This window comes from Falco peregrinus, chromosome 4, assembly GCF_023634155.1.
Source record: "Falco peregrinus isolate bFalPer1 chromosome 4, bFalPer1.pri, whole genome shotgun sequence".
Taxonomy (NCBI): domain Eukaryota; kingdom Metazoa; phylum Chordata; class Aves; order Falconiformes; family Falconidae; genus Falco; species Falco peregrinus.
Genome location: NC_073724.1, coordinates 42,496,392 through 42,511,785, shown reverse-complemented (window position 1 = coordinate 42,511,785; position 15,394 = coordinate 42,496,392). Strand labels below are relative to the sequence as shown.

General features: G+C 41.6%; 1 protein-coding gene across 4 annotated transcripts in view; it reads left to right on the top strand.

Annotated features, from left to right (window-relative positions):
- PDE9A (phosphodiesterase 9A) overlaps positions 1-15,394 on the top strand; it is a 53,263-nt gene that overhangs the window by 30,186 nt on the left and 7,683 nt on the right. For 3 of the 4 annotated variants that reach the window (XM_005229470.3, XM_055802838.1, XM_027785885.2), the window contains 6 exons: positions 1,188-1,272; positions 5,254-5,335; positions 7,675-7,749; positions 10,840-10,926; positions 14,049-14,153; positions 15,298-15,380. In XM_005229470.3, coding sequence (XP_005229527.1) covers positions 1,188-1,272; positions 5,254-5,335; positions 7,675-7,749; positions 10,840-10,926; positions 14,049-14,153; positions 15,298-15,380 — 517 coding nt within the window. Of the gene's footprint in view, positions 1-192; positions 1,063-1,187; positions 1,273-5,253; positions 5,336-7,674; positions 7,750-10,839; positions 10,927-14,048; positions 14,154-15,297; positions 15,381-15,394 lie in introns of those variants that run through there. The other variant, XM_027785888.2, reaches the window with a different exon arrangement.

Sequence of the window (15,394 nt, the reverse complement as noted above, 5' to 3'; positions counted from 1 at the left end):
TTCCCTTTCCTCTCCTAATATATGGCATTTTGGACTCAGTTCATATATCTCTCTTTTTTCCCCCTTTCCCAGATCCAACAGCAATTTTTGTTTTTACGAGCATAAAGAAAGCAAAACTGAGGTCTCTGCTTATTTACAGAGTTGTGCCCTCCAAGGCAGTTTTTTGTCACTTACATGCTACTACCCTCCAGATAAGTGTGATTTTGACTATTATTTTCTAAGAAAGTGACCGAATACTGATTGTATGATTGCACATTCCCTTGAGTTTCCTGAACCACAGCTTGTCCATGCAAACAATGAGTTCAGTAAACAAATGAGCTGTGAAATGATTGCATATGAATGACATGTACTTAACAAATGCTGCTGTATTATGTCCTTGAGCATGCTGGTAGTTCAACAAGAGGGAAAGAAAAGGGAGAATTTTCTCATACTTGCACTGCATTAGGTTCTCATAGCTACATGGAATGAAGTGCATTGCTGCATAAACAGGCAATCAAACTTTTTGCCTTGTGGGTCTCATAATTATGTACAGAAGGGAAATAAAGGATTTTTGTGCTGCATGCAGAAATAACCTTTGATTACAAAACTGATTGGCAAAAAGAAGTGACAGATATTCAATACCTAAAAAAAACCCCAAATCAATTGCGAGAGCAAAACTTTCAACATCTCTCTCCCTCTCCTGCATTCTCACTTTGGTTTTTCTGTACTTAACAATGACTCTCAGAGCTCCTTAATGCTCTGCATGAACTTAAAAATTAAAACCTTTTATCTTAATGGGAATTCTAATCCTACTGGGACACGTTTGCCTAGCTACGCTTATCATCCCATCGTGGGAGGGTTTTTTCACTCAGGATTTCCTTTGATTTGTGTTCTACAGCAAAGAAGTGAAGGCACCAGAACAGCTGACTGCTGCTAACAATCGTGGAAAAGCTGAGACGTTATAGCCATTTTGTGAATTAAAATCCTGTAGCTATTATCTAAAATTGGCAACAGAGAATTCCTATGGGTTTTCAAGATATATTGCTTTGGCAGCACCTGCATATGTGAGAACCAGGGCAGAATGTAAGAGCTTGCTGGCTCACTGGATAACCCCACTGTTAAAGCCCTTTGAAATTTTGCACAATTGTGAAACAAGATCCTTCGACTTTTGCCATGGTAACCCTCCTGTTGTTTTCCTTTGTTGACAGTGGAAGGCCTGAAAGTCGTGGAGATTGAGAAATGCAAGAGCGACATTAAAAAGATGAGGGAGGAAATGGCAGCAAGAAGCAGCAGGTAAGTTCTGCTTTGGACCTAACCAAAGAAATAAGCATCTGGTTTCAAACCCTAATGCAACATTTCTGCAGAATTGTGTTACCTTCTGGGCTTAGAAGTAAAGGAGGAAGAAACTAATAACCATTAAGGACAGTGACTTTAATTTAACATTTGAAGATCTACAGCAATTCATCAGTTAAAATAGCTCAGGCCATGGGAATAGAGAAAAAGGTCTTGCAACAGAGAGCTATTTTTCACCATAAAGAATGGGAATTCTTCATCCAGATTTACTGGGAGAGAGGGAATGGGAGAAGAACTTCTGCATAGAAGTTCTGCACAGTGTAGTGTTTTTTAGGAGCAAGTTATCACTCAAATCAGCTCCAATATATTCTGGGAAAATATAAAATAAATATGTAGCAGCTCTTCTAATTATGATCTCATGCTATTAAAAAAACATTCATTTCAAATTCAACAAGAAACTGGGAATTTACTTTCTAATTCAAGGGCTCACTGTGATTGTGAAGCTTGGTTTTGCTGTAATTAAAACACAGGAAAAAAATTGCATTTGGTATGGTATGCAGCCTAGGCTTGAAAGTCTGCCTCCTGTGTCACTGAAATACCCCATTAGTACAAACAAATCATCACTGTGAGATTATGAATACTTCTGGGAAGGTTGCTGAAGGATATACAGCGTTGCTTAAAGTGCGGGTGAAGGGGATTTTTCTCAGCAAATGTAACTATGCTATCTTGACAGCCTCTCTCATTTTCTTCATTTGGGGTCAAATTCTCTGTCCTCTAATCAAAGCAATTACCTATTGAGGGCAGTGGGAGATTTGCTAAAAGAATTAGACTTTATAATAATTTGCTGTTATGAATTTTGCTACCCAGATATATCAGGTAGCTCAGCATTAATACATTCCTGTTAAGTCTAAGGCCAAACTCAGCTGTCATACCAGCATAAATGCAGAGTAACATTTTTAAACTCAGATCTGCTCCAGCTTTCTAGATTTATAACAGTAAAATGGATTGCAGTCTGCCCTGTGACTTGCAGCATTTCTTGTTCAGGTGTGTGAGGAAACCTTATGTGAGGAGCTCAGACTGGCAGCACATGTGTGCTGATTTGTGCTGAGTGTGATGTGAATAACGTGTGCCTATGCATGCGTCCTTACCTTTCCTCAACTGTTTCAGGGAGCTGGGAGAGCTGCATTTATAAGCATAGTGACACACAGGCAGATAGGGAATTAAAACCAAGAAAAGAAATTAATGGCAGCTTCATGCTCACCCAGTTGCTGCCACACAGATGAGGAAGTACGAGACTGTCCCAGCAGCAGCTATGACTCATTCCTGTTCCAGATCTTGTCACCTTACAATCTCTATTTTGTATTATAAACAGCAACCTGTTAACAAGAAAAACAGGAATGGGCAGTGCTATGTCTGCCCAGTGCAGCCGTCTTCAGCTGAGGTGTAGTCTTCACCGCAGGCTTGTTATGAGATATGACAGCTGCCAAAAGCCAGAGTCCAGCATGGAGCAGGATGCTGGCAGGCTGTGGTGAAAGTGGGTGTGGTGCTCAGCAGCAGGTAGTGCTGACACCCAAGCTAGCTTGCTCTGAGCTCGCACTGCATAGCTGCTTTCACTGAAGCAGGAGCCTAACTGTCTCTGCTCAGCATCACTTTGTGCCATATCAACGTGGCAGCTACTTGTCACAGCTCTTCTTGGTTGCCTTGAGCTGGGTCTTCCTCCTCTAAGTTGCACAAAACCTCCTTCTCCTTGCACAAAATTCTGCCCATGATTATCAGTAGCCTAAGGGCTTGGGTCTCAAAGCAGCAGCTAGATGTGTCTGGGTTCAGTGTCTAACTGGGCGTGGCTGCGGGTCACTTCTTTTTGCTGGAAGACCTCATGGGGAGCTGCTGAAGAATGAGCTGTGGCTCTCTATTCCCAAATGACCATGGCTCTGCAGGACCCATGCCACTAGCCCATGGTGACCTCAGCCTAGGGGTCCTTCATCCCAGAACGGCTCAGCAAGCTCTGTCCCATTGGCATGAGATATGTGCATGCTATGGGAGGAACAGAGACATCCCTGGGTAAGTGGAAATATATTTGCTCTTATTTAGACTTGTCATCCCTTGTGCAATGTCATTTGCTAGATAATGCATTACAGTTGCAATTAGGGATTGCATCTAATGTTAATTAATGTACATAAATATATGCGGTGCCTATATTCTTTCAATAATATCACAGTGTACACAGCTGTATTCTTATACGTTTACATATTCTTACATTTGCTCTTGTATTAACAAATGTCAGAGTAAGGATTAACAGCTGGGTTTATAAAGTCATCACACAGTGAACTGTGCATCTCCCCTCTTCAGAAGAGCAAAGCAGCCCCACTTGCACCCCCTTAAATTGTGGGGGTTTTGCTAGTCTGCTTTTTGCACTCACCACTGACAGATGTTAATAATGTTATAGTGTAATTTAGAATCATGTTCATTTGCAGATACAGTTTTACATTTGTAAAGGTCTGATGCATCCTGGCTCTGGTGTGTTCCCCAGTGTGGCAGGATGAAGGCTTCGATGTCTTACTGCAGCTGGGAATTAGAAAGAGTTGGCTGACCCTCAGCTAACCCTGGCAGCCAGCTCCGGTTAGGGCAAGGAATGCCCCAGTCCCACTAATTTTATCCTACTAATACCCCTCACAGTGGAGTTTTGAGGAAACAGCTTTAGAAATTATTATGACAGCTTTTCACCCACTGAGACTCTCCTTAAACAGGGCAGGAAAAGACAGCTGGTTGAAGCCAGCTGACCACCGTGAACTGTAAGATGACATAACTTTTGCAGGATTTAGACAATATCGTCAGAAATGTTAGCAGACATCAATATTAAGAGGAGAAAAGACAAGACAGCTGGACCAATTCCCAATGGAGAAGAGAAGCACTAAAGAGAGATGCAATACAGAATATGCAAAATAATTCGAAAGGGACAAACAAAGTTAACGGAATACTTTGGTTGGTTTCTTGAGAGGGTTTTCTTTGAGCTTTATTTAGCAGGAGATTTGAAAAATGAGAAAGGATAATCCAAATGTTAGGACTACAGGGATAAATACAAAATGCTAGTAGATCAGTCTCACATGGGACTAATTAAAGTCCATGCGACCAGCTACCTGGGAAACATGTGTTGAGTTAAAGTATCATGATTGCCATGGGTGACACCTCACAGCTCTTAGTTTTATTGTGCTCCCCATGGCTGTAAGGCAAGAAACTGCTCTCGTGCTACAGTGCAGCAGCTTAGATGTTCTGCAAAGGCTGTAAGGCTAGAGTGTACCTCCCAGCTTGGCTCTTCCACATGCAGAGGAAGGAGGAGCAGGTAATTGGCAGTGGGTGCTGGTGTTAATAACACGGCAAGTGTTAATTACCTGTAATTTCTGGCAGTGGCTTGCTTCCCCCTGGGAGCCTAGCAGACTGTGTCTGCTGAGCCTGTGCCTCACTGCTGTTGTCCCACCTGAAGGGCAGCAGACAAGACGGTCATGCCATCAAAATGGATGGTCATACCCAAGATTTTACAAGACCTAGAGCTGGGCTGCAGTGTCATGGGCTCAGTGGGTGCCTACACCAGTAAATAAGCACAGGTATGCCAGCGTCCATACTCAGCATCGCCCCTAGCAGGGCTCTGCCATCCTCAGACAGCAAGGTGCTTGCTGAAAGGAAAGTTACTTGGTTTAAGTAGAAGTGGTTGGGTATCCATGGATACATGCTTGAAGACAGATGCTTCTCACTTGAATTCAAATATATGGAGAAGGGGCAACATGGGCATTGCATGAAGGGAGAAAATCCAAAAGAGAATCACACTTTTAAAGCATTTGAGCAACACCACATTAGAAAGGGAGAGGCTGGGGAGTGGGGTAATTCTCTGAGTGATGCCTACTGAGAAACAAGAGTACTTCTGGCATTTTTCAAGACACTGTGTTCCTGTTCCCATAATGTTAAAAGCTGAATATTTCATTTCAGGACTAACTGTTCCTGCAAGTACAGCTTTTTGGATGAAAACAAGAGGCCGACTCCCCGGCGAGATGTACCATCCTACCCAAAGGTACCACACAATGCTTGCTCTTCCCAGAATCCTACTACACCCTTGCCATCTTGACAAGCTCTGGTTTACAATGCATGACTCCATAGCCTTCTTAGCCTAGTTATTCTACAGTCTAGGGCCTGATCCAAAATCCCTGGAAACTAATGGAAAAAGCTGTTGTTGCCAGTGGTGACTTAAAGTTGGATCCTCAGTAGTCTTTTAATACTTGAAAACTCATTAGTGTTTGAAATGTTAATGATCATTTTGCAATCACCAACATTTAACGCTCTTTTGTCTAGTTACATTTGTTTATTCTCCATGCTCATAGCAGACAATCAAAACTAGCCCGTAATGTTGTACTCTGATTGACAATAGTGTTGCTGTCTGTTTTCTCCTAATGGATTATTTTTTAATTTAAAAAGTAATTTATGGGTATGCTTCACCCAGGGAAACAAAGATAAAATGCGACATTGGATTCTCTGCAGAATGATTCATTGTCCCTGTGAAAATGAGTTAGTGTATTTGCTAGAGAAAACAGTAATGCTTGAAGAAAAATGTCTATTGGGCAAGTACAAGTGCAAATCCACATTGATGAATGAGGCTGAAACCATGAAGCACACAGGATCTTTGATCCTAGCATTGGCAGTCTTTACCCACAGGAGTTATTCAAAGCTACCAGGTTATGTCTGCTCAGTGCCCAGCTCACACCTTGACAAGACACCAGCTTACACATGTGCAAGTCATAGTTTAACAGTGAGCATTTGTTTGCACACATCAAAGCTGTCTCAGCCACTCTGAAGTTCACATGGTCCCATGTGATGCAGGTGTATGATATGGACGTGCATCTTTGCGTATTTGTCTTCACAGTCTTCCAGAACAATGAGTTGTAAGTTCTGCTGTTTATTCTGCTCTGCCTAGCAAAAGTGACCTCCAGGCCTCTGAGGCAGACATCATGATACTACATTTCTTTCCATTAACTTCTGAGCTAGAGGCTTGTTCTTCTGACACTAGAAAATGTTTTCACAAAACATATTGGTTCTAAAGCAGATTTTTGCACTTAATCAGTATATATGTCAAAACAAACTTTGATGTACTGCTATGATATTAGGATCTTGAATTAACAACAAGCGCTATGAAAAGTTGTACTGACTGACTGCAGAGTAAACTGGTAGTCTGTATTTCTGTATTATCCCTAGACCAAAGCCCATAAGAGTTTCGGTTTTAAGAGTTTGGGTCCGGCTTGACAAATCTGTGAAATTTGTTATCAGATGCCAGGTTTGTCCAATGTCAGTGAGGTTAGGAAGTGATGAGTACACTGAAAGAAGATATCATTTAAACACTGGTATCAAATAAAAAAATCTGTATTGCTAACACACAGTTTTCTTTCAGAAAGTCATATTAAATGTACGTTATATAAGCAAATGCAAAAATCATTGCTTCTTAAGGAGGAAAATTAATCTTCAGTGTTATTATTCCTTGGATCAAGTATCAACAATTTGATAGCTTAGAACATTCATTCACCTGTTCACTACAGTAAGCCCAGACTAATTAGAAACAGCCATGGTAAATGGACCAATTGAAGCTACAAGGGTTTTGTGTCCCAGAAAGTCTCTGATGAATAGAGTCTTGAAAAGATAAACCAGTACAGTCCAGATCTCCCCTGGTCTTTTAACCCCCCACATTCCTTTTTTAAATTTTGTATATAATTGGTAACTGGATGATGAGCTTGATTTTGTTTTAAGCCTCTGAACATAATGATAAAATAATCACTTGAGTCTTGCAGGCTGACAACCAATTTGAAAATGTGGGTGTTCTTGAAAAAATACTCAAAATGGGAGCATAAATCATCTGAAAGTAAATATATCATACCCACCAGCTAATTTAACACTGTTGGCATAGACACTTCACATCATCCAGATGTAACTGGCTCCACTGATTATCACTGATGTTCTGCAGGCAGCAGAACCAGTGCAGCCGGGGACAGATCTTTATATCTCTGTGCTGGATTTACTCACAGCCCTGTCCATAACACCTCTGCTCTCCTTCCTTTTCTCCCAAACCCTTCACCTCCTGGCTCCACAAGGATCTCCACCCATCAGTGACCTACCAGCTGGTGCTGTGGCAGGCAGCAAGCTGTCTGAGGGCTTTCTGGTGTGGCCATTCTGGTGTGACCATGAGCAGCTGGTGGGGATGGTGAGACGGGTTGGGCAGGCAGAGGAAGAGATCAGTTGCTCTCTCTTTGGGAAATATGGCTAAACCCCTCATGAATGGAACCCCGAGAGTCCCAAGGACATGCCAACAGTAGGTCCCTTGCCAGAGTGGGGGACCATTACTTACTCTGACTGCCTTTTTGTCTACAGTACATGCTGTCCCAGGAGACCATTGAAGCACTTCGGAAGCCAACCTTTGATGTCTGGCTGTGGGAGCCCAACGAAGTAAGGATGCCATGTTAGCTGAGTTTGCACTCTTTCTGAGAGCCAACAAGGCCGGAAGAGCCCTTTAAGATGGTCTGCAGGGTTTTTCCCCTTTTCTGCCCCTTACTGTCTATATTTTTTTAACTTTCATATCACACCAGAATACAGTACTTTTTCCTGACAGATGCCAGGTAGATTATACTGAATATTATATCCTGAGTTGTCTTTATTTTTTCTTTAATCTCTTCCTAGTAATGTCCCATAACAACCAGTGCACTATCATTACTGCCACATGAGTTCTCTTGTGCCGTTTTATCTGAACAAATCAATCCCTATGAAAGCGTATGCTTAAGCACACCATCAATAACTCCACTCAAATCAATAAAGCAGCGTGCTGCTGTGTGAAGCTGGACAGAGGTGCATGCATCGATTCACACCCTTTTAGGCAAGAGGTTTTCTGTAGTGTATTCTGAAGAAGTTGCAAAATTGCGTGCACAGCCTATTAGTGTTTTCTTATTGCTTCATTTTCTTATTTTTCTTATTGCTATTAGTATTATTCATTGTTCATCACTTGTATTGCAGAAGGTTCTGGAAGGCCCACATGTAAACCTCTGTAGAAACATGAAGGAAAAGGATGTTTCTGTAATGGCCAGCTTATAATGTAATGTGAAACTAGATTCAGCAAATATGAGCAAATCTCACCTAGGAAAAGTGTAAGGGAGGGTAGGACTAAACTAGGGTGTTTGTGTTGGATTTTCCCCAAGGGAAGGATTGGGTAGTTCTCGCAGCACCCCTTAGCAGCAATCACCTTAACTACCATCCCAATCAGATCTTGTGCATACAAGAGTCATTGTGGTTCAGCACCTGTAGGTCAACATCACAAGGAAAAGTACCTCATACAACACCCGCAGGAACAGCATATTCCTTTCAGGATATTTCATCTGGCTGGTAGCATAACAGAAGGACTCTCTGGTGGCTTTAAGTCCAGCTCCCATTCACAGAGGCTGGCGGAGCTTCCCTTGTGCAGTCCATGCCAAGCTGAGCTTGGTGCTCTGCAGTTACTGCTCCCTCTCCAGCCCCTTTTCTCTCTACCATGGCCATACAACTGCTCAGGCAAAATGGCTTTCCCCCAGCTTTTGAACGCCTGTCAGGTCTTTACAGCAAGAGAAAATTATGACCTGCCAGGTGGACCATAACGCTGTTGGCTCACTGTTATTCTGACTATTAAGAAAGAATGGGGAGAGACAAAAACCATTATCCACGGATTCTTGTGTGCTGAGGCATAGTATTTTAGCACAGTAACTCATTCAGAGTACTAGGAAACCCTATATGGTGGCATGAATGAGGCTAACAAGAGGGTGTGGAGATTAGACATGCCCTGCAAGGAGGAGTGCTGCTCAGAAATAAGATACCACACAAGCTCTAGTGAGCCAAGCACCATATGGGTTTTATCTCACCCTTGTAGCTCTAGTTTATGTTTACAGAGAATATTTCAATTCTGTCAATGCTTGCTTAGCAATAAGCATTTGCCCACATGCTTAATGTGGGGCAGGCAGGTTATAAACGATATTCTTCTGTAAGCAAATTAACAATGTGCTCTGCATCATCTCAGTAAACAGAGATATGCCACAAACTTGTGTTCTCTTTCTCAAATGCTCCCTCGCTTTCAAGCCTTACAAGAGTCCAACATTCACATTTTTGCTCTTGACCAAGAAAGCTGAAAATGGAAACTGAGATTCTCATGTGTTCAGGGGCAGGAGCTTTGGGACTCAGAGTCACCCTGCCACTCACCCAAAGATCTCTTGGCAACAGCTGGAGGGAGACAGGCATTTCTGAGGATAATTCAGCCCTTTTGGATCAAGTTTATTGTCTCAGAAAGTCTTTTCTGAAAGTATTGTGACCTCAAGGGCCAGGAATAAGACAAAGCGGTCTACAGCAAAACGCTGCTCATGTGAGCACAACTCAGCTCAGACATTGTCCCTCAAGTCTTGCAGGAAAGTCTCTTTCTTCCTGTTCGGCTGACTCAAAACCAGCCCCTTTGTTACTGTACAAACTATGCATATTCTCTGGATAAATATAAAGTTTCATTAGATTAAATAATTTTTCTGGAGAGTTTTTAAGAGCCTAAATAACAGAAACCTAACTAAAAATGTCTCCAAGGCCATAGTTGTGACATTACATTCATCATGTTAAAACTCCTGGATCAGCCTACAGTCTAAAAACTACAGCTGCTAATATAATGCCTACATTTCATCCCCTGCAGATTTTGCCTTCAGAAATGGAAATGCAGATACATAAACTCCTGAACTCCTGGAATTCTGTCCATTTCTGACTGGTGGCAGCTGTTAAGTGCCCAAACACATCACATTATCAATATCTTTCTTTTCCAATATTTTCAAACCTGGAAGATTAACCGGGAGTAGTAGTGCTAAATTACCTGCATCTCTTCCTACTGCAGAGCAGACATTGTGTCAAAAGAGCAGCCTGTCTTTGCATTTCAGCTGTTAGGATTAATAGTTATAGTTTACAGGAGCGGATGGTCACAAACCTGCTGCAGTTTTGTAGAGTTGTTATCTTTTCGTTAAACAAGAAATATGAGCTAAGAGAGTGAAGTAAAGAAAGAAGATATTGACACATATCTAGAATAAATATTTCTCTAAGGTTCTTTTATTTTCTGCTGTCATTTTCTATACATCTAGGGCCTGATCCGTTTCTGTACAGCTAGGGCCTTTGGAGTCAGTGGTCAAACTCCCACTGATTTCACTGAGCATTAGAACATATCCCAGCTGAATTAGAAAAATGGCAATACTTTTTTGTGAGAAGGAATTGCTATGATATGCATGAATCACAATTACTAAAGAGAGCTGGTGTGATTCAAAGCCCTGCACAAAACCTATGAGGTCAACAGCGGTCTGTCTGCTTCAAAAAGCTTTCAGAACCTCTGTCTCCCCTCTTGCACTGCCTTTAATCATGCAATCTTTGAACATCTTTCATCTTAACAAGAGGGCTCTGCAATTATTCAATGCTTGCAAGGAGGAAATTCACTTTGCAATGTATCATAAAGTAAATTGATATTTACCAAACCAATAAACTATCTCTTCCGGGCTGCAGATGCTGAGCTGTTTGGAACATATGTACCATGATCTTGGATTGGTAAAAGACTTCAATATCAATCCTATCACGCTAAAAAGGTGGTTGGTAAGTATTTCAAATTATTGATATTAGCAGTTTTTCAAATTCAAAAATCAATAAATAAGACATTTAGTCAACTCGACTCACATGAGTAATCCCACTGAAGGCAGTCAATCTATACAAATTCTTAAAATTTAAGTATTTCAGCAAATGTTTACATTCTTGTGGTCAATGACTTTTTTTAAAACTGTTTTGCGTTTGTCTGCTGAGCTTTCTGTTACTGAAAGCAGCTCATTTCTGACGAATGCTCTTGGTACCTACTGGAAATGGAGACAAGACAGTGTCTTCAGATATGACCAAGAAAAAATCAGTATGTGCAATAATCAGAGGTACTAAGTCACAGGGACTAAAAGAGCAAGTCAGGAAAGAAAAGGACTTGCTGACAAACTAAACAGCATTTTTTGCTTCAGTCTTTAATGCTAAGAATGTTGCAGAGATGCAAGACTTCAGATAAAGATGAGATTATACCAAAATTAAGATGTCTAAAGAAGAAACATTGGAATATTTAAAAATCAGTAAGTTTTCAGGTCCAAAGGAGACCGTAAGAAAGCACTTGCTAAAAACTGAAGAATATATTTGCTTTCTCAGAAAAATCTATCACGTCCCTAGCGAACTGTAGAACAGTAAGTATTTTACCCATTGTTCAAAAAGGATCTAGGGGTAGCCTGAAGAATTACAGTTAGTAAAACTCACAACTCTACCTGAAAAAATGATTGAAACAATAATTAAAAACATCATGACGTGAAGTTCATTATACAGACGCTTCATACAATTCCTACAGTGAAGACTTAAATCTCATTAATTTCTTCTAATTACCTGAAGCATATGCACAGAATAGAGGGAACTGTTCTACATGATGGATGTAGACTCCCAAGAAAGGCCTGAACAAATTCCACAAATTCAGAAGGTGGCTAAAAAACACAAAGCAAAGCACTGGATTCATTGTATCATGAAGTACAGCAAGAGCAGAAAGCACCTGGGCACCAGTGTGCACAGGGGCAGTGACTGTCATTGCTTGGTGCACTGCTGTAGGGTGAATCTAACAAGTCATTGGACTGATCAGAGAATGGAATAAGGCATAAAATGGACCAATGTTATCATGTCACCATAGAAGGCATAAGGCTTACCTGAGATTTAGGTCTAGCACTGGTTAAACCTTTTTAGAAAAACAGTATGACTACATTAAAGGAGACACAAAAAGTAATCAAGACCTAGGAAATCTCTCCCCAAAGGCAGATGAAAAGCTCAGTAATGTTGACCTTAGAAAGCAGCTGAACAGGAGGGGTGGGATGAAACCCAATATAAACAAGGCTAGCACAGAGTAGATAAAACACAAAATTTCCTCCTCCTGTCTCACAGCCTGAAAACATGGGAAACAAGGTGATATGTCAACACACATCAACATGCCACCCACACACATTACTGCAGGCAGCTTCCTGTTAGCATGTATCTCCAAGTAATTATTTACCACCAGCATTTCAGACCACCTAGATCTGAACAAGGGGAGTTTATTATGCATTTTCTACAAAGGTAAGACAGGGTAAGATTTCTTTTCCTAAACTCTAGCTTCACAGAAAAACAGATGATTTAAAAAGAGCCCCAAGGACTCTGCTTCAAACTATGATACTTCCCCAGGCATGCTGTGGGCACCAGTTTGAACTTAAGCGGGTAAGAAAAAGCCACCTCATACGTATGCTTGCTTTCTTGCTCCCATATCCATTGGCTACAGAAATGTTCCAGAAAGGGGAGGAAAGGGTGACTAATACAACCCAGTCACTCCAGCCCTTTAGTGTTCTGAGGCAGGAGTTCCCTGGGATACGCTGGGCTCCAATGCTGGATGTATATGTTACATCCATGCAGTGTTGTACAGTGCCTGGGCATGGCCACGGTTTCCATGTAGAGGCTGTGAGATACTGCCCACCACCTGGAAGCCCTGCTGTCAACCATATAGTTCCATTAGTTATTCATTTTACAATAATGTAATACATTCCTGAAGTCTTGCTGCAGAATAATCTGAACAGCTTTTGCAATGAAGCCCCCAAATATTGAATAAGCATTGAAAATCCACAGTTGTCTTGACCTCGTCCAGAGCTTTGAGGCTTCCTAGAAATCAGGTCCCAGGCTGAAGGGTTTGATCCTGGTGGGGCTTGAGGTTTCTTTAAGTAAATCCACTATTTAGCTGGAGAAGGGGACACAAATTCTGTCCATGTCATTAATTCAGACTCAGTAATGTGTGTAAGGGCTCTCTAGGGTCCAGGCTACAAAGGATTCAGCAGAAGGGGTCCAGCAGTGCTGCTGATGCTTTGCTGTTTTGTGCAGGACAGGATACCCAAGGCTATCCAGTGCATTGGAAGAGTGACTGTGGCATGTGTTAACCCAGCTGTGCCAGCTTCACTCAGCTAGCCTGGCTGACAGGAGCAAGGACACATGGAAAGACAAGCTCTAGCTTGTATTTGTAATGAGGGCACACAGTCAGGATCTGTAGAAAGTTAAAACACACAAAAATCAGTTCCACGTGCCTATATGGCTAAATCTCTTCAATGCTGCCTAGAATAGGAAATCCACACAGGTATGCTAGTGTGTGTGCATTCACATCTTTACTTTGCCAGGAAACACATCCCAAAGTGCCACCTCTGAACATTTGCAAATGAAATAACAACTACAGTTCAGCCTGGAAGTTTTCAAAGCTGCAATTTGCATTCGGTGAGACAGGGGAATGAGGATGTACTTTGAGTTCTTTACACATCCCAAAGTCACCATTTAACCACATCACAGTCTGAAATACAAATTTAGGATTAGAGCACAGAGTCCTATCTCAAGATCGAGATGCACTTGCAGCTGTGCTGGGATGTTTACCCATCACTAGCTGGTATGAGAGAGAAATTGCTGTAAGCTTTACCTGCTGACAAATTCTTGAAATGCAGTGTTCTTCACCATTCCCCAGGTGGACAGGGAGTGTCAGAGGGCCTTGTGCTACCACTCTGTCCTAGCAGAAAATTATATTGGGCTCCATAGGACTCCTGTAGAGGTATACAGTGCTTCCAGGGAGGCTGGGAAGTGTACGTAATCATTTTTTTATGAGGAAAGAACTCTCTTGTCTCTGACTGTTTCATTCCCTCTCTCTGCAGCTGTGTATTCACGACAATTACAGAAACAACCCCTTTCATAATTTCCGGCACTGCTTCTGCGTGACCCAGATGATGTACAGCATGATCTCACTCTGCAGACTCCAGGTATGCCCCCACCTCAACAGTATCACTCAATTTCATTCATGGGGCACATGTTCGTCCACTAAGCACCATGACACCTGTGCCACTTTCCTTGCAACACAGGCCACCAGCTGGCTAGCAAGTGGTGAGCTTTGCAGTAGCTGCACTTGTTCAGTCCTTGGGGAGAGGAGGAGAGGTGTTGCATTTCCACCACTGGCTGCCCACTCAGCCATCCCATCCTAGACCCAAAAGCACCTACACAGCTTCCTGGGGTTGCTGGGAAGCTACCTTCACCTCCTGGGTATCTCAGATTTGTACATTGAAGCTCTTGTGACATTGATAGCATGAAACATCTATGAATCAGATCCAAAAGCCTACTGAATTATGGTCTGTGGATATAGTCTTCATCCGTGACACAAAATGTTCCCACAAGAGGTTTTCTCCAAATGTGTGCTTGCATCTGGGTCAGCTACTGCAAATAATACCTTGCATGTACTGTACGCAAGATTCACGTTTGACCTGTACTTTCTCCAAAACTAGAGACATAATTTGTTTTCATTGACTGGATGGATAACCTGTGTTTATATATTAATTTAATTTCTGTACAAACCAGATTTTATTCAGTTAAAAAAACCCCTTTTTACTCCATAGTTAAACATCTTGGTTACTGGCCTAAGTCTATTTTCTTGCCAGCAGGAGTATGAAGAAAAACTTGCTTGAATGGGAGTTCATCCTATTCAGAAGCTGTGAGAATGTAACACTTAATTTTTCTTACTCTTCATAACTTTAGTTAATGGAGAATGCAATGGCAACTAAGCTATCTTCCAGCCCTCCCTTAACTAATCAGGATGCTCAAATGACTTGTAAGAGACTGTACTAATATCTCAGTGCTTTTATATGATCTCTGCAGTGATACCAAGTTTCAAGCAAATTGCCTCCACCGAGCTGCTGTTATTTAATGCAACAAAAGCAAATCTGAGTCATTTTTACTGGAAGGGAAGACAGAATTCTCTTTCTTGACTGAAGTAAATTGATCTGTGGAAAAATACTTCATTTTTCTCAGATTTGCATTTCTCTAAAAAGTAAATGTGGATGTATTTTTTACTTCATTTATGGGGACAGGGGAAGTAGAAATTGTAATACTATGTTTATGTTTTGTATTTTACAGGAGAAATTTTCCCAAATTGACATCTTGATTCTCATGACTGCAGCAGTATGCCATGACTTGGACCATCCGGGCTATAACAATACGTAAGTCTCTCTTG